The sequence below is a fragment of the Ziziphus jujuba genome, chromosome 3, assembly GCF_031755915.1.
Source record: "Ziziphus jujuba cultivar Dongzao chromosome 3, ASM3175591v1".
Lineage (NCBI taxonomy): Eukaryota > Viridiplantae > Streptophyta > Magnoliopsida > Rosales > Rhamnaceae > Ziziphus > Ziziphus jujuba.
This window is the reverse complement of record NC_083381.1, coordinates 29,155,277-29,182,999: the sequence shown is the minus strand read 5'-3', so window position 1 is coordinate 29,182,999 and position 27,723 is coordinate 29,155,277. Positions and strand designations below refer to the sequence as shown.

The 27,723-nt window shown below is 35.1% G+C and overlaps 2 protein-coding genes across 2 annotated transcripts; both read left to right on the top strand.

The window, feature by feature from the left end:
- Window positions 1-18,129: 18,129 nt before the first annotated feature.
- On the top strand, window positions 18,130-18,690 carry LOC125423281 (receptor-like protein 20). The gene has a single exon (XM_048476970.1). It carries the CDS (start codon window positions 18,130-18,132, stop codon window positions 18,688-18,690), a length of 561 nt encoding a protein of 186 aa, XP_048332927.1.
- A 6,395-nt stretch (window positions 18,691-25,085) lies between these two features.
- Window positions 25,086-27,659, top strand: LOC107423388 (floricaula/leafy homolog). Its single transcript, NM_001323877.1, is given in 4 exon segments — window positions 25,086-25,287; window positions 25,290-25,532; window positions 25,731-26,113; window positions 27,291-27,659. Coding segments are annotated over 4 exon segments (1,197 nt in total).
- The last annotated feature ends 64 nt before the right edge of the window (window positions 27,660-27,723 follow it).

The following is a 27,723-nucleotide window of genomic DNA, read 5'->3' as shown; positions in this document are numbered from 1 at the left end:
TTTATTACACATATTATTGCTCCTTATATTTACAGGCCTGTTGAGACTATTAGTCTATGTATATGTGTATGTTGATCCACAGGTGCCATGGTGAAACCCTACTACCTAGTTTGGGTATATTGTTGTATCCTGTCGATACGCAATGTGCTTGAATGAAATGGTTTTGTGTGTTGGGGGATTGCACATGGTTAGGTAAATCTCTACTACCTAGACTGAGTTTATGGCATGCAAAGTACTCGGTTGAAATGGTATAATGTTTTGGGAGATTTACTGAGAGAACCTCTACTGCCTAGTCTAGTATATTGTTGTGCCCTGTCGGTATACTATATATTTGGATGAAATGGCATTATGGTTTGGGAGATTCTATGTTGGGGTGAGAAGGTTATGACCAAGAGCAAGCTAGCTTGAAGTGTTAGCAACAAGCAAGCTTTTGGTGATGCTCTTGGGAATGGTTGTGTGTGAGTTGTGTTTTTAGGTTTTGGTTATGGTGTTTTCTGGCTTTTAGGGTTCCTAGAGTGTTCTAAGGTTGTTGAAGAAGAGATAAGAAGAAGGGGACCACGTTGCTTTTGAAAAATGAGGCTTGGATCTATAGCCATTTCATTCATTTTGCAATATAAGCTTGAAATTACAACTAGTTCACACATGCCAAGCATGTGAGCTTACAAAATGAGTAAAGTATTTGAAATTTAAAAAGTAAAATGGTCAACACCTAACTTTTCATACACAAAAGAGGTCAAAACAGCTGCAACATGTCTATTCCAAATATAGTAAAAAGTGGCACATGGTTTGAACTAAGTTCCTATTGTTTAACTAGTTTGGGTAAACAACCAAACTAGCTTCACCTACTTAGTTTCCCTTTGTATCTGCCTATGAAACTTGGTTTGAAGTATCCTTGGTCATCAATAAATATTGTTTCAAGAGCTAGGAAAGTTCTGGAACCGGATCATGGGCCAAACAGCTCCAAAACTGGCCCATACTCTGCATACTGGGCCCATCAGATACAGCAATCTGTTTGGAATAGAAAATGGACTTTCCCATGTCATTTGGACCTGAAATTTGAACCATAGTTGTCTATATATGTCTGTAGACATCTCTCAAAATTTCAGCCCAAAACTCCATTTGCAACCTGAGATATAAGATAAATAGTAGAACTATGTTGCTGGAAATTATGAATCCAGCACCATAGGCATTTCAAGCATAACATTCCTACTCTTTTGTGCATAATTTTGCCTATACTTTTGCATACAAACACAAAACATTATCAAAATATACCTTGCATAAATTAAAACATACAAAAAAAATATATAAACTCATAAAAGGAAATGATTTGATACCAAGGTGTGCATGCTAGCCGGTGACATGCACCATCAAGTGGCAAAATTGCCACACTTCAACACTCCTCCTTGGCAATTTTGTATGAGACATTGAGAAGTCCTCTCAATATCTCAAATCTCTTCTTTCCCAATGGCTTGGTGAAGATATCCGCCAAGTTCTCCTCGGAAGTCACATACTCCAACTTCACTTCACCATTTGCTTCAAATTCCCTTAAGGAATGATACTTGACCGGTATATGCTTGGTCCTCCCATGTTGGACTGGATTTTGTGCAATTGCTATTGCTGAAGTATTGTCACACAATATTACCGTGGCTTCCTCTTGCTTCAAGCTCAAGTCCTCCAATAATTTCCTAAGCCAAACACCTTGATTAGCACAACTTGAGCAAGCAATATACTCGGCTTCCGCGGTGCTTTGTGCAACGGTTTGTTGCTTCTTGGAATTCCATGAGAAAGGACCATTTCCAAGAGTGTAAATGTAGCCTGATGTGCTCTTGCTATCATCCAAAGAACCAGCCCAATCACTATCACTATAACCAAGCAAAGCTTCATTCATGCCATCCTTGTACCATATACCAAAATCACTAGTACCTTTCAAATACCTTACGATTCTTTTAGCACAACTAAGATGATTTTGTGATGGACTATGCATAAATCTTGACAAAACAGCCACACTAAACATGATATCTGGTCTAGTAGAGCATACATATAAAAGGCTTCCAATTAAACTTCTATAGATGGAAGGATTTACCTTTTGAGAATCATCATCCTTCACCAACTTGGTGCCTTCATTCATAGGTGTGGCAACGCTATTACAATCCTCCATGTCAAACTTCTTGAGCAACTCCTTCACATAGCTTTCTTGAGATATGAAGATGCCCTTGGATGATTGGACAACTTCAATTCCAAGAAAGTATTTCATCTCTCCAAGGCTAGACATCTCAAAGTTAAATTCTAGCTCACTTTTGAAATTGCTCACTTCTTTCTCATTACCACCGGTCACTAGGAGGTCATCAACATAAAGAGACACCAACACCATGCAACCATGAGTCCTAATATACAATGTAGGCTCATTAGGACTCCTCCTAAATCCATGCTTTGTCAAAAAACCATCTATCTTGGCATACCATGCCCTAGGAGCTTGTTTAAGGCCATACAAGGCCTTGTGTAGCTTGTATACCTTCTCTTCACTTCCTTTCTTCACAAAACCTTCGAGTTGCACAACATAGACCTCCTCCTTCAATATTCCATTCAAGAAGGCTGACTTCACATCAAGGTGATATACTTTCCAAGACTTTTGTGCCGAAATTGCAAGGAGAAGTCTTATGGTTTCCATCCTTGCAACCGGTGCAAAAGTCTCTCCATAATCCACACCGGCTTGTTGTGCATATCCTTTGACAACAAGCCTTGCCTTGTGCTTATTTATGGACCCATCCGGATTGTACTTGGTCCTAAAGATCCACTTCACCCCAATAGCATTCTTTCCCTTCGGTTTTGTTACCAAGCTCCAAGTGTCATTCTTGTTTATCACATCAATTTCATCTTGCATGGCTTGTCTCCATTCTTTTCTTGCCATAGCCTCATGGACATTGATTGGATCACTCAATGCCACATTACACCTTTCATAAATCTCATTAAGAGGTCTTGTGCCTCTCACACCATCACCAATCTCCAAATCAGCCCCTATGGAGATTTCTAGCTCATTCTCATCATATTCATCATCATGGGCAGCACCTTCATCATTTCCTTGTTCCTCATCATTATCATGAGCTTCAAGCCGATTGTCTTCATCCATACTAGCCAACTCCTCCTTACTACAAACCCATTTAGCTTCCTCATCAACTTTTACATCTCTACTTATCACAAGTTTCTTGGTTTCCAAGTTATACACTCTATATCCCTTGGTCACATCACTATAGCCAACCAAAACACCAACTTGTGACCTTTCATCAAGCTTTCCTCTCTTCTCTTGTGGTACTAGGATGTAACAAATGCTTCCAAATACCCTTAGATGACCAAGAGAAGGCTTATATCCAAACCAAAGCTCAAACGGGGTTTTACTCCTCAAAGACTTGGAGTAAAGCCTATTTTGGATGTAGATGGATGTATTAACTCCTTCGGCCCAAAACTTCTTTGGCAAGCCACTTTCAAACAACAAACATCTAGCCATCTCCATGATGGTACGGTTCTTCCTTTCACATACACCATTTTGTTGTGGTGTGTATGGTGTAGTGAATTGATGAACTATACCATGATCCTTACAAAGTTGTTTGAAAGCCTCACTTGTATATTCCCCACCATTGTCCGTCCTTAACACCTTTATAGTGCAACCGAATTGATTTTGCACTAACTTCATAAATTCTACAAATTTCTCCAAAGCTAGTGATTTTCTTTCAAAGAAATACACCCAACACATTCTTGAGTAATCATCAATGAAAGTTATGAAATACTTGCTGCCATTTAAGGATGGAACACTCATAGGACCACAAATATCCGAATGTATAAGTCCTAACTTCTCCTTTGATCTCCAAGAATAAGATTGAAATGCTAGCCTAGTATGCTTTCCTTTTTGACACACTTCACACACATGTTCTTGCTTCTCCACCAATGGCATGTCTCTAACAAGTTCATGTGTGCCTACCAATGACTTAAAGCTAGCATGGCCTAGTCTTTTATGCCAAAGTTGAGAGGTGTTCTCAACTTTGGTGTTCAATGCAACCGATGCACCATTTTCATCCATATTCAACCTAAAATTCTTGTTCTTCATTCCAACACACATTAATTCATTTCCATGTGGATCAACTATAGTGCATGTCATGTTTGAGAAGTGTAATGCATATTTGTTCTCAAGCATTTGACCTACACTAAGTAAGTTCTCACATAAAGAAGGTACATAGAGAACATCATGGCTAGTTTTGATACCTTTGGTGGTGTGTATCAACACATCTCCTTTGCCTTTCACTTCCATCAAGGCTCCATTTCCAATTTTGACTTTGTTGTGGCTGCTCCTATCCAAGTTTTTGAACCACTCATGCTTGTGAGACATATGGTGTGTTGCTCCACTATCAATGATCCATCCTTCATCATTCTTGATGCTACTAAAACAAGTAGCAACAAACAACTCTTCGGATTCACTATCACTTGCATTATCTTTAGCAACATTTGCTTGTTGCTTATCTTTCTTGGTTGCCTTGCATACTCTCTCCACATGACCCTTTTGTTGGCATTTATGGCAAAATGCATCTGGCCTCCACCAACACCTTCTTGGATGATGACCTTTCTTCTTGCAATGGTGACAAGGTTCATAGGACTTCCTCTCGGGTTTGCTAGTTTCACCTTTCTCCTTTGTGACCTTAAGCTTGTTCTTCTTTTGATTTTGTGTCTTTTGATGTTGTTTAGACACAAATGCAGCCTCCATTGATTCTTCATGTCTAATCCTCCTCCTTTGCTCCGTAGCTTGCAAGGCATTCACCAACTCGGTTAAGGAAATTTCATTTAGGTTCCTTGACTCCTCCAATGAAGATATCTTAGCTTCAAACCTCTCGGGCAAGGAGACCAACACCTTCTGATGTGATTCCGCCCGAGCCCGCTCCACCGATAACCCGCTGGGGAGCTGACTCGACACGGATGAAGACTAGGCCAATCACAAGAGCTCAAATTAAGAGATTTAAGGGCAACCTGGGAGTATTTATACAGAGGGTATTTAATCTCAACAGAGCTTGTCCATACTTAAAGATACAAAGCCTATTCGAAGCATCCAAGTGGTGGAAGCCGATACGGACCCAGGTGACGGTTTTGATACATTTTTGGAGTCCGGGAAGCATGAAATGGTTCCAATGCTTTATGGGTTCAATACATATGCCTAAGAGGTCATGGAATCAAGTTAAAGCAGCCTCAAATGCAATCAAAAAGGGCTTGTACGGACAGCCTTAACAATTTGGCCGAATTTGCTGTATTCTCCGCAGGTTTTACTGTATTTTACTGTATTGACCTTTTTTCATACTTCCAAGCAAGGGCAACGTGGGGAACTTCACAATAAGCTTATTTGGCATCCTACAAAGCATATTGAAGCTGATTTGGAGATCAATTTGGTCAAAGAATAGTCAAAGTCAAATTAGTCAAAAAAGCTAGTATTTTAGTTTCCTAATTTTATTCTACTTTTTGTTTTAGGAAACTACCTTTACTTTTTAAGTTTTATTTATTTATTTTCTGGATAAATAAGTTTAGGAAAGTTTTTATTTTATTATTTTCATTGTAAATTAATTAATTCCTAAATTCAAAATAAAGGAATTAATTAATCCAAATTACTTTAGGATTAGGAAAGTTTCGGCCAAGGTAGGATTCTCCATTGTGAGGCCGGTTTTTCCTAGGGTTTTTAGGATTTATGTTGTTTCTTTCAAAGCCTATTTAAAGGCTTATTTTTCATTAATAATATAACTTTAAACTTTGATTTGATTAAGAAAATACTTGTGAGATTAATTATCTCTTTGTTCTCTGAGAACACCTAAAACACCATTAGAGAATTGGTTGTTTTAGCTTGACTTATCAATAGGTTTTCCATCCCCTATTGTGGCGTCTTCATTATACCAAGGTTTCTAACCACAGGTTGGTTAGGGGTTGAGGTCCATTCCATTAGAACTTGAACTTAATTAAAGATCCGGGCTAATATAATACGGGTTTAGGAGCAGGTCGTCCTAGGTTCGTATCATTTGGTATCAGAGCCAAGTTTTGTTCAGGTTTGATCTATCTTTATTTGCTTTATTAGTTTTTGTGTTATTCTGCAATTTTAGCATTAGGTTAAGGTTGCATCCATCCTATACACGTTCAGCATTTTTTAAAAAAAAAAAAAAAAAAAAAATTCATTCCTAGTTGATTTAGGATTTCCTAGTTTTATCGTATTTTTGTTTCCTACTTTGTTGGTTGTCTTTTATCATTGTTCTTGTTAATTTGGTTTTTGTTGATTTTTTCTTTGCTGTTTTAGTCTTAAATATTTGCATTCATATATTCAAAAAAAAAAAAAAAGAAAACAATAAAAAAAAAGAAGAAGTTTGCGGCAACATTTAAAAAAAAAAAAAAAAAAAAAACTGCACATTTTGTTTATTTGGAGGTCACGGGTTTGGTGTTTATTTTGGAGTTGGAATTGCAATTTTGGTAATTATTCTTGCTACTGCAGTTGTTTGTGTTCTGTGAGTGAAAAAAAAAAAAAAGAAAAAAAAAAGAAAGAAGAGGTAAAGTCGAATAAAAAAAAAAAAAAAAAAAAAAAACAATTTTCAGTTTGTTGGAGTTTGATTTGTTGCTGGAAATTTGTTGGAGCTGCTGGTTTTTGATTATTTTTTCAATATTTGAGTTGCTGGGAAATTATTCTTGCTGTTGGATATTTGGATTTTGGGTGTTTAAATTTTTGGATTAAAATTAGTTAAAGGAATTGATACAAAAATTCGAATTACAAAGAACAACAACCAACAACTTTTCTATATTTTTGTTCTCTTTGATTCTTGATCGTATTTGAATTTCTTTTTCTGGAATTTTATTCTTGAACTCATAATCTACTACCATCTGGTGCAGTTTTCAAAAATTCCAACGTTTTCCCATTATTTTGTGTTTTCTTGTCTAGAAAGCCGAAAAATTAGGATTTGTTGGATTCTTTCGGTATTGCCTACTTTTTGCTACTGCTTTGTTGATAAGTTTAATTAAAACATACTAGTGATCTAATTGCTGTTTTGTGGGTGTTTTAATTAGAACTTTGAGATAATTCATTGAGTGGAAAAAGGCAAGAGTGTGTGAGCTTAAAAGAGGGTAAAAGCCGAAACTAGTGTGCAAACACGAGTGTCGAGACCTTGCTTGAGTGAAACACGTGAGGGAGTGAATATTGTGAGGATTTATTTTATTTTTTTGCAGTATTTTACTAACATGGCAGATTCTAGAATAAGAAGAGGAGATCCACCCTTGAGGATCAATGAGGAAGAGTCCGTAGCATTTCATGGCGATGACCGAGCTACCGGAAGTGGAGACCAAGTGGACTTGAGAACTATTTTGGAATCAATACAGCGGATGAGTGCTCAATTTGAGCATGTAAACCAAAGAGTGGGAAGATTAGAAGCCTCGCAAGGAAGGCCGAATACAAGAAATAGGCAAGAATTCCATGGAGGACGAGGCCGAGGACGAGGAGGTCGCGAGAGACCGAGAGAGGAATTTGATGAGGAGCCATTGGACGGTGACTTTGAGGAAGGTATGGACGAAACCTTTGCTGTCCAAGATAGAGCTGGCCGTGGGAGATATAGGAGGGAGGATACAGATGAAGATTTGGGAAATATCAAGGTTAATATCCCACCTTTTATGGGTAAAAGTGATCCTGAAGCTTATTTGGAGTGGGAAGAGAAAATGGAGATGATTTTTGACTGCCACAACTATTCGGAAGGTAAGAAGGTGAAGATGGCAGCAATGGAGTTTGGCCATTATGCACTCCAATGGTGGATAAATGAGCAAAGCACCCGAAGGAGGGTTGGTGAAGACTTAATTACAACATGGCGACAAATGAAAGGAGTCATGAGGAAGCGGTTTGTGCCATCCCATTACCAAAGGTTGCTGCATCAAAGGCTTCAATCTTTGTCTCAAGGAAGTAGGTCCGTGGAGGATTATTACAAAGAGATGGAGATGTTAATGATGAGGTTAAACATGAGGGAGGATAGAGAGGCAACAATGGCAAGATTTCTTGGAGGGTTAAACCGTGACATTGCCAACCAACTTGAATTACAACAATACTTGGAATTGGAGGAGATGTTGCATGTAGCCATTAAACTTGAGAACCAATTCAAGAGGAGGGGTGTTAGTACACGGTTTGGAGGAGTTTCTAGCAGTGGAAGGACAAGTTCAAGTGGCTGGAAAAACAATTCCACTTATGAAAACAAGTTGAGGCCGAAATTAGGAGAAGAATCTACCAACCGGCCAAGAAGGGAGGTCAAGACCGAATCTGTCCAAGCACTTAGAGGTGAGGTAAAATCTGATCCTAAACCTCAAAAATCCAGAGAAATAATTTGTTTTAAGTGCCAAGGAAGAGGACACATAGCCAGCCAATGCCCAAATAGAAGAATCATGGTATTAAAGGGTGATGGTGAGCTGGAATCCGCAAGTGAAGAAAGTGGGGCTGAAACCGAGCAAGAGGAGGATCGCAATGAAGATGAATCCGAACCTGTGGATACATCTAATGTCGAGTTGAGCTTGGTTTCAAGGAGAGTACTTGCTGTCTACAAGGATGAAGAGCAGATACAAAGGGAAAACATCTTCCACACTCGCTGCGAAATACAAGGTAAAATTTGTAGCATGATTATAGATAGTGGGAGTTGTACTAATGTGATAAGTAATCTTGTAGTTGATAAATTAGGCTTGAAAACAATTAAACATCCAGAACCTTATATATTACAATGGCTTAATGATAGTGGTGAGATGAAAGTAAACAAACAAGCCAAAGTAAAATTTAATATAGGTAGATATGAGGATGTAGTTTTATGTGATATTGTGCCTATGATTGCCGGACATATACTATTAGGTAGACCGTGGCAATTTGATAAAGATGCTACTCATTTTGGTCGAGAAAATGGTATTGTTTTCAGGTTTAAAGGGAAGAAGATCAAGCTGGAACCATTATCTCCTAAAGAGGTTTACAAAGACCAATTACAAATGCAACAAAGGAGAGAAGCCGAGAAGCTCAAGGAAAAAGCAAGTATGGCACCAATGGCCTCACCATCCTTTCAAGAAGGTAAGATTGAGGTTGCTGAACAAGGTAAGGGTTCTAAGGTTCATGTTGAGTGGAAAGACCAAGAAAAAGCTGAGAGAGAGGTGAGAAAAGAGAGCAAACCCGAAAGCATAAAAAAACTGGAAATTTCCGCCAATGAGAGCCAAACCGAGGAAAGAAAAAGAAAAGAAAGAAAGGAGAGGAAAAACCAGAATTTTTATTTGAGTTTAGGGGATATTAATAAGGTTATTAAGTGTAAGAAACCTTTACTGGTCATGATTTATAAAGAAAATTATTTTAATGATCAAACTAACATTGAAGAACTTGAATTGCCAAGTTCAATGATTTCTCTTTTGAAGGAATTTGGAGATGTCTTATCAAATGAAATTCCAAGTGGACTACCATCCATTCAAGAGGAAAAATGTGAGCTTGCTGTCCAAGGTAAGTCTTCTAAAACCCAGCTTGAGTGGACAAATTATATTAAACCCAAAAGTGAGAAATTTGGTGCAAAAGCCGAGAGTGATGTAAAACCCATTGAATCCGTGAGTGTGAAAGAAAAAGAAAGGAAAAATATAAATTTTTATCTTAGCTTTGGTGATGTTAATAAAGTAATTATGAATAAGAAATCATTGCTGACCATGAATTTTAAAGATAATTATTTAAAGATGTCTTTATTGCATAGAACTTTATCTGCATTGTTGAGAGCTTTACTTAGTGGCAATTTGAAAATTTGGGAAATATTGTTTGCTAACTTTAAAAAGTGTAATTTTTACCATAATGAGCATGTATTTCTAGATTTTGTTGTAATAGTGTTTGACCCAGGAGAATTGGTTTGGTTGCACTTACGAAAGGAAAGGTTTCCTAATCAAAGAAAGTTAAAGCTCATGCCGCCTATGGATGGACCTTTTCAAGTTTTGGAGCCCAATAACAAGAATGCCTACAAGCTTGATTTACTAGGTGAGTATAACATGAGTGCTGCATTTAATGTTGCTGATTTAACTCCTTTTGCTGTAGGTGATGATCTTGATTTGAGGACAAATCCTTTTCAAGAGGAGGGGAATGATGTGATTCCGCCCGAGCCCGCTCCACCGATAACCCGCTGGGGTGCTGACTCGACACGGATGAAGACTAGGCCAATCACAAGAGCTCAAATTAAGAGATTTAAGGGCAACCTGGGAGTATTTATACAGAGGGTATTTAATCTCAACAGAGCTTGTCCATACTTAAAGATACAAAGCCTATTCGAAGCATCCAAGTGGTGGAAGCCGATACGGACCCAGGTGACGGTTTTGATACATTTTTGGAGTCCGGGAAGCATGAAATGGTTCCAATGCTTTATGGGTTCAATACATATGCCTAAGAGGTCATGGAATCAAGTTAAATCAGCCTTAAATGCAATCAAAAAGGGCTTGTACGGACAGCCTTAACAATTTGGCCGAATTTGCTGTATTCTCCGCGGGTTTTACTGTATTTTACTGTATTGACCTTTTTTCATACTTCCAAGCAAGGGCAACGTGGGGAACTTCACAATAAGCTTATTTGGCATCCTACAAAGCATATTGAAGCTGATTTGGAGATCAATTTGGTCAAAGAATAGTCAAAGTCAAATTAGTCAAAAAAGCTAGTATTTTAGTTTCCTAATTTTATTCTACTTTTTGTTTTAGGAAACTACCTTTACTTTTTAAGTTTTATTTATTTATTTTCTGGATAAATAAGTTTAGGAAAGTTTTTATTTTATTATTTTCATTGTAAATTAATTAATTCCTAAATTCAAAATAAAGGAATTAATTAATCCAAATTACTTTAGGATTAGGAAAGTTTCGGCCAAGGTAGGATTCTCCATTGTGAGGCCGATTTTTCCTAGGGTTTTTAGGGTTTATGTTGTTTCTTTCAAAGCCTATTTAAAGGCTTATTTTTCATTAATAATATAACTTTAAACTTTGATTTGATTAAGAAAATACTTGTGAGATTAATTATCTCTTTGTTCTCTGAGAACACCTAAAACACCATTAGAGAATTGGTTGTTTTAGCTTGACTTATCAATAGGTTTTCCATCCCCTATTGTGGCGTCTTCATTATACCAAGGTTTCTAACCACAGGTTGGTTAGGGGTTGAGGTCCATTCCATTAGAACTTGAACTTAATTAAAGATCCGGGCTAATATAATACGGGTTTAGGAGCAGGTCGTCCTAGGTTCGTATCACCTTCTCCACAATCCTTTGGTCACCTAGCACCCTAATTTGATTCACCACATTAAGAAGCCTTGTGGTGAACTCCTTAACCGTTTATTTGTCTTTCATCTTGATAGTCTCAAACTCCCTCCTTAGGTTAAGGATTTGCATTTGCCTTGTCCTTGCACTCCCTTGGAACTCATCTTGAAGTTTGTCCCAAGCTTCTTTGGCACTCTCACATGCCATTATCCTTGTGAAAATGGTATCACTAATACAAGAATGAATGGCGGTGAGAGCCTTGAAATCTTTAGCCAATTCCTCCTCATGGTGCTTGATTTGGTTGACCGTTGCCCCTTGTCTCAAAGGCTCGGGTTCTTGGGGATTTATGGTGACCTCCCAAAGACCATAAGCCTTCAAGTAGGCTTGCATCTTGATACTCCAAATGTTGTAGTTCTCCCCATTGAAGATAGGAGGAGAAGGAGTTGAAAAACTTGAAGAAGCCATGTGAATGTTGCTTTCTAGTATGAAGGAATATGAAAATATATTTGTGCTTTCTAGCAAGCTTTTGGTGATACTCTTGGGAATGGTTGTGTGTGAGTTGTGTTTTTAGGTTTTGGTTATGGTGTTTTCTGGCTTTTAGGGTTCCTAGAGTGTTCTAAGGTTGTTGAAGAAGAGATAAGAAGAAGGGGACCACGTTGCTTTTGAAAAATGAGGCTTGGATCTATAGCCATTTCATTCATTTTGCAATATAAGCTTGAAATTACAACTAGTTCACACATGCCAAGCATGTGAGCTTACAAAATGAGTAAAGTATTTGAAATTTAAAAAGTAAAATGGTCAACACCTAACTTTTCATACACAAAAGAGGTCAAAACAGCTGCAACATGTCTATTCCAAATATAGTAAAAAGTGGCACATGGTTTGAACTAAGTTCCTATTGTTTAACTAGTTTGGGTAAACAACCAAACTAGCTTCACCTACTTAGTTTCCCTTTGTATCTGCCTATGAAACTTGGTTTGAAGCATCCTTGGTCATCAATAAATATTGTTCCAAGAGCTAGGAATATACCTGGCAATTCGGGTTGGTGGGTCGTGTTCATGTCAACCCGTTTAATAATCGTGTCAAAAATGCCTAACCCGAACACGACCCATTTATTAATCGTGTCAGGTACCTAAAACACTAACCCGACCTGTTTATAAATAGGTCAACACGACACGACCCGTTTAACACGATTATTTTAACGGGTCGTGTTGACCTATTAACCCGTTAACCTGAAATTGACCTATTAACCCGAAAACTAACCTATTAACCCGTTAACCCGAAAATTAACCTATTAACCCGAAAATGTTTTTATTTTTTTTTTATTTTTATGTTTTTGTTTTATTAAAGATGTATTTTTTGTTTTTAAAAAATTAGTAATAGAAAATTATTTTTATAAAATTTTTAATTTATAATATTTTTTAGTTATTAAATATTATATTAGTGATAAAATATTAATTTAAAATTAAATTTAAATGGGTTGTAATAGGTATATAATCATGTCGGGTTGAAACTGACACGTTTAATAAATGGGTCGTAACGGGCCAATTTCGAGTTAAACAGGTCAACCCGAAAATGACACGATTAATAATCGTGTTAAACGGGTTGACCCGATTATGACCCGAACCCATTTATAATAAACCCAAACCCATTTATTCCGTGTCGTTTTTGAGTCGTGTCGCCGTGTCATGATCCAAATTGCCAGGTCTAGCTAGGAAAGTTCTGGAACCGGATCATGGGCCAAACAGCTCCAAAACTGGCCCATACTCTGCATACTGGGCCCATCAGATACAGCAATCTGTTTGGAATAGAAAATGGACTTTCCCATGTCATTTGGACCTGAAATTTGAACCATAGTCTTCTATATATGTCTATAGACATCCCTCAAAATTTCAGCCCAAAACTCCATTTGCAACCTGAGATATAAGATAAATAGTAGAACTATGTTGCTGGAAATTATGAATCCAGCACCATAGGCATTTCAAGCATAACATTCCTACTCTTTTGTGCATAATTTTGCCTATACTTTTGCATACATAACTTAGTCACAAAACATTATTAAAATATACCTTGCATAAATTAAAACATACAAAAAAAAAAATATAAACTCATAAAAGGAAAGGATTTGATACCAAGGTGTGCAAGCTAGCCGGTGACATGCACCATCAAGTGGCAAAATTGCCACACTTCAACATTCTATAGTAAGTGAGTTTGGATTTTATATGATGATGATTATGCAGTCCAAGTGGGAGAATGTTGAATTAAATTAATATTTGTGGACTTGGCATAATTAATTACTCACTTACAGGGCCTATTTATGCCATTAATGGGACTGGCTTATTTTATTATTTTGTAGTAGGGCCCTTGGTCACACACTCTCTATAAGACTCCAGTTGTCCCATTGGACTGGAGGACCAACTCTCTTTATAAGCCCATTGACTTATCCATATTTTTCCTAGTATAATTATATTATCAAATTATTATTATTTTATGTGTGTCAAAATTAATGGAAAAGTCTGACTTGCAGAGACTATAAAAAGGGTCTAGGGCAAGCAGATAATAATATACCATACAATATTTGGAGATTAGGGTTTTCAGAAATCTGAGAGTGGTTTGAGAGTAGTGTGTCCATAGGCACTACTTTACATTGTTTCTATTTTGCAGGATTAAAGATCTAATTTATCAATGGCTGCGTTTGGAGGTTAGTAATTTATGATCTATGGAATTTATTATGTATATTTAAATCCATAAAATTTCTAACACAAACCACTTATAAATGGATATTCAATAAATATTGTGTAGGGCCAACATGCTATTTTTTTTTTTTTTGGTCTGATATTGTGCATGATTTTAGATGATTAAGTATGATTGATGAAGATGATAAGGGATATCATGGCAATTTTTTCTTCAAGTCATTAATGAGAACAGAAATACAAAAGGCTTTAACAGCAGTCAAGATTAACCTAGGCTGAAATATTAGAAAGACACAATCTCTTAAAGGGATCAACTTTTCTCATAATAAATTAACTGATCCTATCCCATCAACATTGGAAGATTTGATTGGAGAGATTCCTCAACAATTGACAAACATGATTTCTCTTGAAGTGTTAAACCTCTCAAACAATAGAATGTTTGGAACAATACCTCGTGGCAAGCAATTCAACAATCTTCGACAACAAACCTCCAACAAGAAGATGATTCTGAGCAAATATGGCTTTGGGTGGAAGATTGTTTTTACGGGTTTTGGATGTGGAATAGTAATTGGAATATCACGGGGATATATTGTGCTTTCAAATGAGAAAGTTGCTCTGTTCCTAACAAGGATTGGAGAAGAACGATTGAGCAAAATGCTATAAGATTGAGGACAATGCTTGCTTGAGCATTGAAAGAAGATTAGAAATTTGTTTTTGCAAGGTTTCAATAAGTGCTTATTTCTCCCATTTGTTATTAAAATTTAGCCTCATGTACTCCTAGGCAATATATTTTAGCTCTGACGCTTTATATTTTGTTTTCTGTCTTCCGTTATCTGTTTCCTTTTTTTTTTTTTTGGGTCAATACCCTAAATCGGATTGGATGCATGTATAATATGCTTTTTGTAAGAAATGGACTCAGTTTCATGGTACTAGTAAATGAATATGTGCACATAAAGTGTACAATAATTTTTTCTTACTCTGGAATGTGTTAGAATATTTAATATTCTTTTCCATTTCATATATCCTATGAGACACTGTTTTTCTAAAATGAAGGAAGAAAAATTATAAATATCCAATATTGTGAAAAATGTGTAAACAATTTTATTTGGCTCAAGAATTTTTTATTTCTCAAACAATGTTTAGAGCAGTTCCTGGTCGTAACTAACACAAGTTTTTGCCTGAAGTAATTTCTCGGATACATCAAGGTAATGATTAGTTTTAAATCCTTTTTGTTAGAGGTTGTACCACCCGTTTTCCTAGACTTGAAAATTGGTAGAGGTTTCACATTATTGCTACGAAAACATTTCTTTCACAACGGCTATATATATTATTATCAATGCCCATTTTTTATTTACCAAATTTTCATGTTGTTCAATTCCTGTTGTATATGTATTTCGTAATTAATTTGATAAAATATGCGTGAAAAACAATCCATGAAGTGAAGTAAAAGAAACTCTAAAGTGATTATAAATTCTGAAGTAAAAATTTAATATTTACTTGGAAGAAAAAATTTCTTTTAACCAACAACATAATATGTATTTGCATTACATTTTCATTTTTAATCTATGCATAATATATACTGTATCTATTTTTTTTATATTTATACTCTATCTAATTAAAAAAATCAAAATTATAATTATTATTTTTTAGATTAGAACACATTGCTATTTCTATTTATTTCTTAGTTTATGTGATAATTCTCATAAATATAGTATGGTATATGGTTTATCATATTTCTCAATTTATTTTTAATGATGATTACCATAAATAACTAATAAAAATGTAATTACCTGATACATTTGTGGCTGTAATTTTTTCTCAATTATTTTCGTATGTTTTGGTTTAGTTTTTATATTTCTTGTTATTTTATGGAACATTTGTTCATTAAATATATTATGCTTTAAGGGGGAAAAAAAAAGGTGATTATGCATAAAATAAAAAGTAAGTAGATATTAAAAATTTTGACTAGAAATCCTATAAGGGAAAAATAAATATGATAGAGAAACAAAAAATTGTATAAAATACATTAAAATCTAACCTTTTAATCATAAGGATAAATTGGAATTGTAATCAAATTGACGTTAATGTCCATGGCAGGAATTGTTTTTGCCCCTGACGATAATTTGCCCAAACTGAAAACCAACCATGTAACGGTCCAGTCCACCCGCATCAAGATAATGTCTGCTTTGGGCCCAGTCCGCACGGTTTTAAAAGACCTCTTGAAGGGAAAGGTATCCACACGCTTATAAGCCATGCTTCGTTCCCCTTTCCAACTGATGTGGGATGTTACAATCCTCCCCCCTTATAAGAATTTCGTCCTCGAAATTTCGCACGTCACCGAAATGCGGGTGGACTGGGCCGTTACAAACCATATTACCAAATAATATCCAATTAAGTAATTGGCTTTGCATATCATTAATGACATCATCCTATGCATTTCTATGTGATGGACAAACCATACAGACCGATTTCAAATCCTTATAAAATATTGCAATAACTAGCTAGTGCGTTACGTAAAAGCCAGTACTAAGAGCAAACTTTAGGATACGATTATTTTTCTCAACATGGGTTGGATTTCATGGTTGTTGCTCCTCTTTCTTTATCTTCTATCTCCATTTCTCATTTCATCAACTTTTTCGATTTCCTTGTTTCATATTTATCCTCCTCCTCCTCCTTCTCTTCCACCATTGTGCCATCCCAATGAAGAATTCATTTTCCATCAAAGTTACCTGTATATGCGATACTAGTATAACTCCTCAAACAGTCACTCGGCCGAATGGCACAGCAGATTGTTGTGCATGGAGCGGAGTCACATATGATGAGATGACAGGTCATGTGATCGGTCTCAATCTTTCCTGTGGCAGGCTTCAGGGAAATTTTCATTCAAACAGCAGTCTTTTCTTCCGTCATCATCTACAAAAATTAGACCTCTCATTCAATGATTTTAGAGGCTCAACAATTCCAACGGAATTCGGTAAGTTTACCTATTTGCTGCTCCTTAATTTTCAGTATTCTAATTTTTCAGGGCATGTACCATTAGAAATCTCAAATCTATCCAAATTGGTCGCCCTTGATCTTTCATATAATTATCATGAGTTGAGAGTAGACACTTTTACCTTCAAAAGAATTGTTGCAAACCTTACCAATCTCGAAGAATTTTATATGGATGAAGTTGACATGTCTGCTGTGGAACCTATTTCTTGGATGAATTTGTCTTCTTCTTTGGGATATCTTACTCTCAAAGATTGCAGGCTTCAGGGGAACTTACAAGATTATATCTCTCACTTGCATTTAGATTCCAGCCAGAATCTTACTGGTTTCTTGCCTATGTCTAATGTCTAATTGGAGTAGTCCACTCAAGTTCTTGAGTCTTTCTAGTACTGAACTCCCAATAGATTTACCTTCTCTAATTCAAAATTTCATGTCTTTGGAATATTTGAATCTCAGTAGGAGTAAAATCCAAGGATGGAATCCCAATTTGTTTCCTAACCTCACAAAAATCACATGGTTAGATCTCTCATCTAACAATTTAGGTGGTCAAATTCCATGGGCATCTCTGTTTCATATAAAGGGACTAGATTATTTAGATTTGTCCGGCAACAATTTTATTGGCCAGCTTCCTGAAATTTATAGTTACAACTCAACCCATGTGTCTTTCTCTTCTAATTACTCGTCATATAGTTTAACAGCCAACTCTCTTCCATTGCAATAGGAATTTCTGTACTTAAATGATAACTTTCTCAATGGGACAATACCTGGTTGGCTGTTTTCCTTACCATTTTTGAAATATTTATTCCTTCAAAAGAATCAATTCACTGGTTACATTCATGAATTTGAGTCCCTTTCCTTGGAGCAACTTATTTTGAGTAAAAACAAATTCAGTGGATCCGTTCCAAGATCTGTTTTTTAGCAGGTGAACCTTAATTTCCTTGATCTTTCCTCAAATGAATTCTGCGGCGATGCAGGGTTGTATGAGTTTTCGAACTTGAACAAATCTGGCATTCTTTTCAATCTCAAACAATCAATTGAACGGAGAGATACCATCTTCAATTTGTAAACTCGGTTCCCTAGAAGTCCTTGATTTATTTAGTAATTCTCTCAACGGGAAGATTCATCCATGTGTTGGAAATTTTAGCTCCAGTTTATCAGTTTTGAATCTGGGTATGAATAATTTGCATGGCACAATTCCTCTTACATTCACCAAGGGAAATTCCTTGAGGGATCTGAACCTTAATGGAAATCAACTTGAAGGATTATTGCCGGCATCTTTGCTCAATTGTAAGAAGTTGGAAGTCTTGGATGTTGGAAATAATAAGATAATTGACAGATTTCCACACTGGTTGAAATCTCTTCCAATGCTACAAGTTTTTATGTTGAAATCTAATAGATTTTCCATTGACAGTCCTAAAAGTCCAATTCATTTCCAAAAGTTGCGAATCATGGACCTTTCCGATAATGAGATCAGTGGAAATTTGCCAACGAAATATTTCAAGCATTTAATAGCCATGATTGATGCAGATGCAGACCAATTGAAATACATGGGAAGAAATTATTATAAAGACTCTGTAATCGTGGCAACGAAAGGCATCACTATTGAAATGGAAAAGATACTAACCATTTTCACAGGCATTGATTTGTCAAACAACAAATTTGAGGGAAAGATTCCAGAGTTGATTGGGAAGCTAAAGGCACTTAAAGGGCTCAACTTTTTCATAATAAGTTGACTGGTCCTATTCCCACCATTATTGGGAAATTTGAGCAACCTTGAATGGTTAGACCTTTCTTTGAATGAGCTTGTCGATGATATTCCTCAACAGTTGACAAATATGATATCTCTTTAGGTGTTAAACCTCTAGAAAACTAGATTGGTTGGACCTATACCTCGCGGCAAAAAATTCGACACATTTGGGAACAATTCATATGGTGAATACTTGGGGTTATGTGGATTTCCATTGTCTGAAATGTGTAGCAATAATGAGACAAAGCAATCATCGCCCACAAACTTCCAACACCAAGGTGATTTTAAGCAAATACACATTGACTGGAAGATTGTCTGGATTGGTTATGGATGTAGAATGGTATTTGGCATATGGTTGGTACATATTATGCTTTCAAGTAGAAAAGTTACTCTGTTTATTACAAGGATTGGAGAAGAAAAATGGAGTAAAATACTGACAGGTTGAAGAACGATGCTTGCTTAATTGGTGGGAGTTACAGTAATACACAACCATGCCACAGGTAAGAAACTCTGTTTCTCCATATAATATTTCAAGTGCCCCTCTGTTTTTCCTCTGTTTTAGCTTTTGGCCTTTTGTACTTTTTGGCAATAAATTAATTTCAAATATATGTTCGATTTTTTCTTTCCTTGGTTTTTGAGTTTTATTTATTTGTCGTTTAATGTCATTCCATTATATTTGTTTCTTGCAACTTGCGTATATATGCAGGAGATTTAGATTTATTATTGTTATTATTATTATTTTTTTTTTACATTTCTTGTAGAATACTTAATGTATTGTAATTTGAACAACTAAAAAAGGGGGAAAACTTTTATATGTGGTAGTAAGACAAAAATTGTAGAACCTAGAAAGCAAACAATATCTCCTGCTTGTTCAATTATTATTATGAAAATTGGATTCCGAGTTAATTGGAGAGTCAAAAATACTCTTTATTATTTAATGGTGATCAAATTCTAAAACTATTATAATATATTTTACTTGCTATTTATTTTTTCTTCCCGTTGCCTTAACTACTCAGTTGAACATATTTGAAAATTCTTCTCATCCCAATGGTTATAAATTTATCCACTGCACATGGGTTCTAATATTTTTTTTTCTTCTAAAACACATGGATTTTAGAAAAAGATATAAAAGCAAATGAACATGACCTTTAATAAAAGCATCGATTTGAGTAGTTTAATAAAAGCCAAGTTTGAGAAAGATATAAAATAATAAAGCAAATGAACTTGATCTTTACCCCATATAAAAAAAAAAAAAAAAAAGAAGCAAATGACTTGACCTTTGCCATAAAAACAAGCAAATGGATCTGATGTTAAATTGAAAGAAGAAATGGCATCGATTTGAGTAGTTTAATAAAAGCCAAGTTTGAGAAAGATATAAAATAACAAAGCAAATGAACTTGACCTTTATCCCCCAAAAAAAAAAAAAAAAAAAAAAAAAAGGAAGCAAACGGGCCTGGGAAAATTGGAAAAAGACTTAGTTGGTTCTATGAAGAAAAATTGAGGGAAATAACAAAATAACCAAGGAAGAATTCTGGTAAAAAATTTAAAAAAAAGTAAAAAAAACATAACAATAAATGTTTATTGAAAAAATAAAAATAAAGAATAAAAGTAAAGAGTGTTGTTGGAGGATATTTTAAATCTTAACTTTTTAAACATAAAAAATGCTTTCTATTTGACAAAAAATACTCTTTATTTTTAGAGAATCTCTTGAGGATGCAAGTCTTTATTTTTAGAAAATCCCTTCGGGATGCTCTTACATAATAACAGGTAATTTAATGGGCTACCATTCAGGATTCATTTTTGCATATTAGTTTTCTAGTTTTAAAAATTAAACAAATAAATATATTAAATATAACCAATTAATTAAACAAATAAATATATTAAATATAACCAAATAATATTTATCAAATTAACATGAATCTTATTGGTGAAGATTTGTTAAGTTGCCATCTATCCCAAAGGGACATACCCAGGTTTTAATATCATGTTAAGTTGTAATTTATTCCAAAAGTTTAAACCGATAAAAAATAAACCCAAAAATGTATATCAAATGTATATTTTTATAATGATCGCTACTGATGACAAATACAGTAAAACCTTTTTAAATGAATATCAATAGAACTATGAAAAATTGCTAATTTAAAAGGGTTATTTGTTTATTAATAAATAAATATTTATTAGTTCAAAATGAATTAATTTTAATAATGATATACGTATTTTTCATTTTAGCAAAATATATTCATAACTTATAAATAATAATAAAAAAATTAGTCAAAAATCAACAGATGCATAAAAAATCTTAAAAGCTAACAAGCACATAGATAAAGGTTAATATTAATGTACATTCACAAAGGCCAAAAAAAAAAAAAAAAAGGAAAAAATGAATGTTGGCACATATATACTTTAAACAATTATTTGCAACAAAATGAAAAGAATGTGCTTAATGTGATTTATTACAAAAAAAAAAAAATAAATAAATAATTAAATGTGAGACTGAATTCATATTAAGTACAAAGAAGAAACAGAAAGTTTTAGATGCATATTTTTTGGTGTTGAGAGAGAGAGAGAGAGAGAGAGAGAGAGAGAGAGAGAGAGAGAGAGAGGAGGGGGGGGACTAAATTCAAATGATAAAAGTTGTTTAGTAAAGCTGCCCTAATATATATTTTAAATGTTTATATATGTTATTGTTATTTTTTTACAAATTTAATCAATTATTAATTTATATGTTTGATCTGTCCTTAAGGATTAAAAATATATATAAATATATATATATATAGAACAAAATACATTTTGATACTCTCTATTTTCATTTAGGTGCTGCAAATTTTTTTTTGATATTTGATACCTTTTATTTACAAATTTAATACTTTAATCCAATGCTGTTAGTTTTTAAATAATGGATCCATAAAAGAGGGTCACGTGAGTTGTACATGACCCCTAAAAATTGATTTCTTTATTTTTCTTTCCAATTTTTTAGAATTAATTTGAAAGAAAATAAATGACTTGTCTTTGTCTTCCTCCTCCATCCGGGTCGAGATCAACCTGATTTTCAGCTTCATGGGTTGCAGACCCGGTTGCTAAGCTGGCGGTTTCTCGTTTTTCTGATGGCCATTTTCGACGAGTCCAACGTTGTTTTCTTCATCTCATCGACGACAACAAAACCCCATCATCCGTTTGTGTTATCCCGTTAGAGAAGTAATATCCAAATACAGAAAGCATTGACCATTGGGTTTTCAAGGTTTCAGACGAAATTTCATGGTCTCAAACCAAATTGAATGCTCAAAATCATTCCACTCCACCCGAAAAACATTCTAAAGCAATGCTCATGTATCAATTTCATCCAAAACTAAGTTTCTAAAATTTTTTTACAGATCAGCTCCTTCTATTCCTTCTACAATTTTGTATAGCTGAAGGAGGCAACGGTAGGCAGAGGAAGTAGCAGATTTCTGATGATGATGATGATGATCACTATCTCCACTACTTTGTTGTTGTTGCTGATGATTTGATTGGTGCACATATTGAAGAAAAATGAAAAAACAGAAAAATCAAATATGATTAAAAGGGGTAGAAATATTCAACCTTTAATTTTTCAGCTTTTATGGAGAAGAAGCTAAGGGGGCTAAACAAGAAAAATTAGCTAAGGGGGCTAAACAAGAAAAATTAACTACAAGGAAAAAAAGAAAAGAAGAAGAAGAAGGAATATAGAAAGAAAAACACGGTGAGAATACCATGGGTTTTAGAGAGAGATTTTTTTTTCTCTTTCGTAAATGTTGATGGGGTGCTTTTTTAGAGGGTGAGGGGATCTAGTGAAAAATCATATCAACAAAGAGAGAGTTGCAAAGAGCAATAGAGAGAGAGAGAGAGAGAGATTAATTCGGCAGGTTTAGTGATGTGTGTTAAGCGAAATTTCTCTCCCAAATTTTCAAAAATTATTAAAAAAATTCATATAATTGATCATGTGAGTTACACGTAATACTTTACTAACAGTTTCCATATAGTTTTAACGGAATTAATAATAAAGGATATTAACTTTTAAAATTTTTTTTACGGCCCCTAAGTAAAAATATAAGAAACAAAATGCATTTTGGCCAAAAAATTATTATCTTATATATTTAACAAGGTTATTCATTTAATACTCTACTCGTAGTTGGGATCAAAAATTTCATTTACTCGTTGGAATCTCTTCCCATGCTTCAAGTTCTTATCTTGAGATCTAATAATTTCCACGGTTACATAGGTAGTTCCAAAACTTCACTTCCTTTCCAAAAGTTGAGAATTATGGACCTTTTCGATAACAAGTTCAATGGTAATTTGCCAACAGAATATTTTAAGAATTTAGTGGCAATAAAGGATCCAAATACAGACCAATTGGAGTACATAGGAGAATGCTATTATCAAGATTCAATGATTTTGGTCGTGAAAGGCTTCTTGACTGAATTTGTGAAAATTCAAATGATTTTCACGATCGATTTCTCGAAGAACAAATTTCAGGGAGAGATTCCAAGATTGATTGGGAAGCTAAAATCACTTAAAGGTCTCAATTTTTCTCATAATAACTTGATTGGTTCTATTCCGTCAATCTTTGGAAATTGAGTAACCTTGAATGGTTAGACATCTCTTCAAATGAGCTTGTTGGTGAGATTCCTTAGCAATTGACAAATATGGTATCTCTTTCAGCTCTAAACCTATTGAGAAACAGATTGGTAGGTCGTATTCCTCATGGCAAACAATTTGACACATTTGATAACAATTCATACAGTGAAAACTTGGGATTATGTGGATTTCCACTATCTAAAATGTGTGGGAATAACAATGAGCCACAACAATCACTGTCCCTGAATATACAAGAAGAAGGTGGTTGGAAGGAAATACATGGGTTCGAGTGGAAGATCATCTTGATGGGTTATGGATGTGGAGTGGTGATTGGAATATCAATGGGATAGATAGTGCTTTCTAATCAAAAAGTTACTTTGGTTTTGATAAGAATTGTTGTGATCCTTTGATCACGAAAACACAAAAAACTAATATAGAAAAATAAAGAAGGACAAAAGCATGAAAATTGAGAAGAAAAATATGTATTATAACTATGGAATTTATACACAAAAAAACTTATTTCAAACTCTCTCATGGAATCTCAAAACTTATATTGTCTATACTGTGTGTTGTGTGATACAAGACTGAAAATGTTTAGCATCTATTTATAATGCTCTAGTGTTGAACCCGTAATGGGCCGGGCTTTTGGGAGAAGGCTGGACCCCATAAGGATTGGATTCAGTAAATTATTGTAAGCTTGAAAAACAATGTTTGCTTATGTGTTCGGAGGTGTGAGAAGAATTTTATATAGTGAGCCACGTAATTAACTATACCCTTTTGTTTGTTTCTTATTTTATTTCTTTTCTATAATGTCATTAAATTTTAGACTTGTGCACTAGGTTGGAAATAAATTTCACTAGCTCTGCTTGTTCCTGTTCTTCTAGCAGATGGAGATTACATCAATAGTGGAGTATGCAGATGAAACGGGTTTTATGGATTTTACTAGGAAATTTATCCATTTCGTTAATTTAAAATTTAAAATATATATATATATATATATTAATGCAATTTATTTGTTTTGCAGAGAAAATAAAAAGGTGAGAGAGAGAGGCAAGGGAAAAGATGAGTTTTACACAATATAAATATATACAAAATTCTAATAAAATAAGACTTACTTTTTCAGAGATATTTTGATGAAAAAATCTACGAAATATTTCATGTGAATGTTGCATTGTCATTAGAATCCTCTCTCTTAAGTGTCTTTTTTCTTTTTCGCTTTTTCAGTGTGTCCTTAGCTTCCTTCTGTATACTGATGATACCATTTTGTTTGTCTTTCATATATGCTTATGAAATTTTCTCTTTTATGCCTTCGCACTGAAAAATGATAATAAAAAATAAATAAATAAATAAATAAAACAGTCAAACCCACCAGGGTCTCCAACTATACATAAAAATGATGAAACTTCATTGGTAATAGAACCGGTTGGAATGACCCAATCCAATTACACATTCTTTCTCATAGCTTTTAGTTTGGTTTTTGGTTTCTTCCACTGTCAAGTTGCAATGGAACATCATTTCTCGGGAAAATAAAAAAACAAACAAACAAACAAAAAAGCCAAAGAAGAAAAAAGAAAATAAAAGTTTTATATATTATATTTTATATATTAGAGGGCAATTTCGGTAACAAAAATAAATAGTTTGGTTTTTAATAGCCAAAACTCGCCACCCTCACAGGTCACAAAACAAGCAGAGCTCAGCGAGAGACAGAAAAAGGAAAAACGAAAGCTTTTGGAAGTAATTACAAAGTTTGAGAGGCTTCTTTTTTATTTTATATTATTTTTTTCTGAAATGGATTCCGACCCTTTCACGGCTAGCCTGTTCAAGTGGGACCCACGCGGCGGCATGGTCGTACAGCCTAGCCGGTCGATCATGGAGCCACTGCAAGCAGCAACACAGCACACTGGTTCGTTGCCTGCGTCGGCGGCCACTGCATACTCAGTCAGGCAGTTGGGTGGTCTGGAAGAGCTGTTTCAGGCTTACGGTATCAGATACCGAAGATAGCTGAGCTTGGATTCACCGTGAGCACGCTGTTAGATATGAAAGACGACGAGCTCGACGAGATGATGAACAGCCTCTCTCAGATATTTCGGTGGGAGCTGCTCGTCGGTGAACGATACGGTATTAAAGCTGCTGTTCGAGCTCACAGGAGACGCCTCGACGACGATGACTCCCGTCGGCGACACCTCATCGTCTCTGATACTCCCACCAACGCCCTCGATGCACTCTCACAAGAAGGTATTTTATAATATATATATATATATTTTAAGGATTGTTTGGTACAACGTGACAGTAAAAACCATATTTACTGTTGTATTAATTTACAGATTGTTATGAAGAACAATTTTTGTTTTTTATACGTGGATGTAAATAAGAACAATCTTTGTTTTTTATACGTGGATGTAAATATGTTTTATTATGTGGATGTATATGCAGGACTGTCGGAGGAGCCGGTGCAAGAAGAGAAGGAGGTGGTGGGGAGTGTTGGCGGAGGGATGTGGGAGGTGGTGGCAGCAGGAGAAAGGAAGAAGAAGCAGCGCCGAAGCTTGAAGGTTCACCGGAAAACGGTGGTGGAAAATCATGAAAATGATGCCGACGATGAGGACGACGAAGATGACGATAATGGAAACGGAAACGGACATGGTGGAATCAGTGAGAGACAAAGAGAGCATCCGTTCATCGTGACGGAGCCTGGGGAAGTGGCACGTGGCAAAAAGAACGGTCTGGATTATCTCTTCCACCTCTACGAGCAGTGTCGTGATTTCTTGATTCAGGTCCAGAATATTGCCAAGGAGCGAGGTGAAAAATGCCCCACTAAGGTACTTCCTTACCCTTCCTTTTTTCAAAATATGTATATATCTCATATTATTGTTATATTTATTAAGGAAAAGTATAATATCTTTGTGGTAATTAAATGAACCAATAATGGGGTTTAAATATTACTATGTGTTTTTATATGATCATCAATTAATATCTACGCCTGAATTAAGAACATATTGATGAAAAAATAAATTCCTTGAAGTGTTATGTGTTCAAAAGTGTCTTAGAGTATGTTTAAGCAAAAATAACTTAAATACAGTATGTCTTTAAAAATAAAAAATAAAAAAGGCTGAATTTTATGGCGTTAAAAAAACAATTACCTCAAATGTATGATGGGACATTTTATTGATAAAATCCATACAGATTTTTGGCTTTTGAATCTTTGTATCTTCTATTTAAAACAAGTTTAACACTCATTTCTTTTTTTCTTTTTTGTAAACTCAATTCTTTTTTTTTTTTTTTTTGGGGGGGGGGGGGGGGGTGAGTCTCAAAACTCAATTCTTTATAATACTTGGTCCCATCCTTTTTTCACCTGGATCCGGATGAGTCACGACTCGGAAAACGTGTAATGTAACTCAGCCGGATCGTCGTGTGAACAAGTTGTACCAAATATAATTTGACAACTCAGGGTCTCATGCTTGTCTGACCCTCAAAATTAAAAGTACAATAGGCCGGTGGGCCAAATTTGCAGTTGTTTTTTTTTGGCAGACCCCCCCACCCTAACTTTATTAATTTTTGTGTACTTTTTTTTTTTAAGACTCTGTGATTTGACTTGGCACCAGCCCAAGTCGACACGTGGAAATTTGTTTTGTTTCTGCGGGCATTAGAATCAATCAAAGAGCTTTTACATTTAGGATTTTCAATTGCATCCGGTACTACTAAGGTCACTTCCTTGGTCTTCCATTTTATCATTGATTATGATGGATGTGAGAGACTTTGAGTAAGAATAGCCCATTTGAACAAGACAAAATGGAAGAAAGTTATTCACCAATTTATACTGAAAAAAAGTACTAGAGAATATTAAATAGAATTGGGGTAACAAAAATATTTAAAAAAAATAAAAATAAAAATACACACGCTGTACTTTGGTGAATTAAAAAAAGACAAACAAACAAAGACTTTTTTGAAATGTTAGTATTTTTTTTTTATTTTGTTTTTCTGAATGTATATTTGCAGGTTACAAACCAGGTGTTTAGATATGCAAAGAAAGCAGGAGCAAGCTACATAAACAAGCCGAAAATGCGACACTATGTGCACTGCTATGCGCTGCATTGCCTAGACGAGGAAGCATCGAATGCCCTCCGGCGAGCATTGAAGGAAAGAGGCGAGAATGTCGGGGCGTGGAGGCAGGCATGCTATAAGCCATTAGTGGCCATTGCGGCAAGACAAGGTTGGGACATTGATTCCATCTTCAATGCACATCCTCGTCTCTCTATTTGGTATGTTCCCACAAAGCTTCGACAGCTTTGTCACGCCGAGCGCAACAATGCAACGCTTGCTGCTTCTAGCTCTGTCTCTACCGGGGCTGATCACTTGCCCTTTTGAAAAAGGAAAAGAGTTAGGATTGGTACTAAATTTGTGTTGGAACTTGTGGAATTTAGGTCAGTGG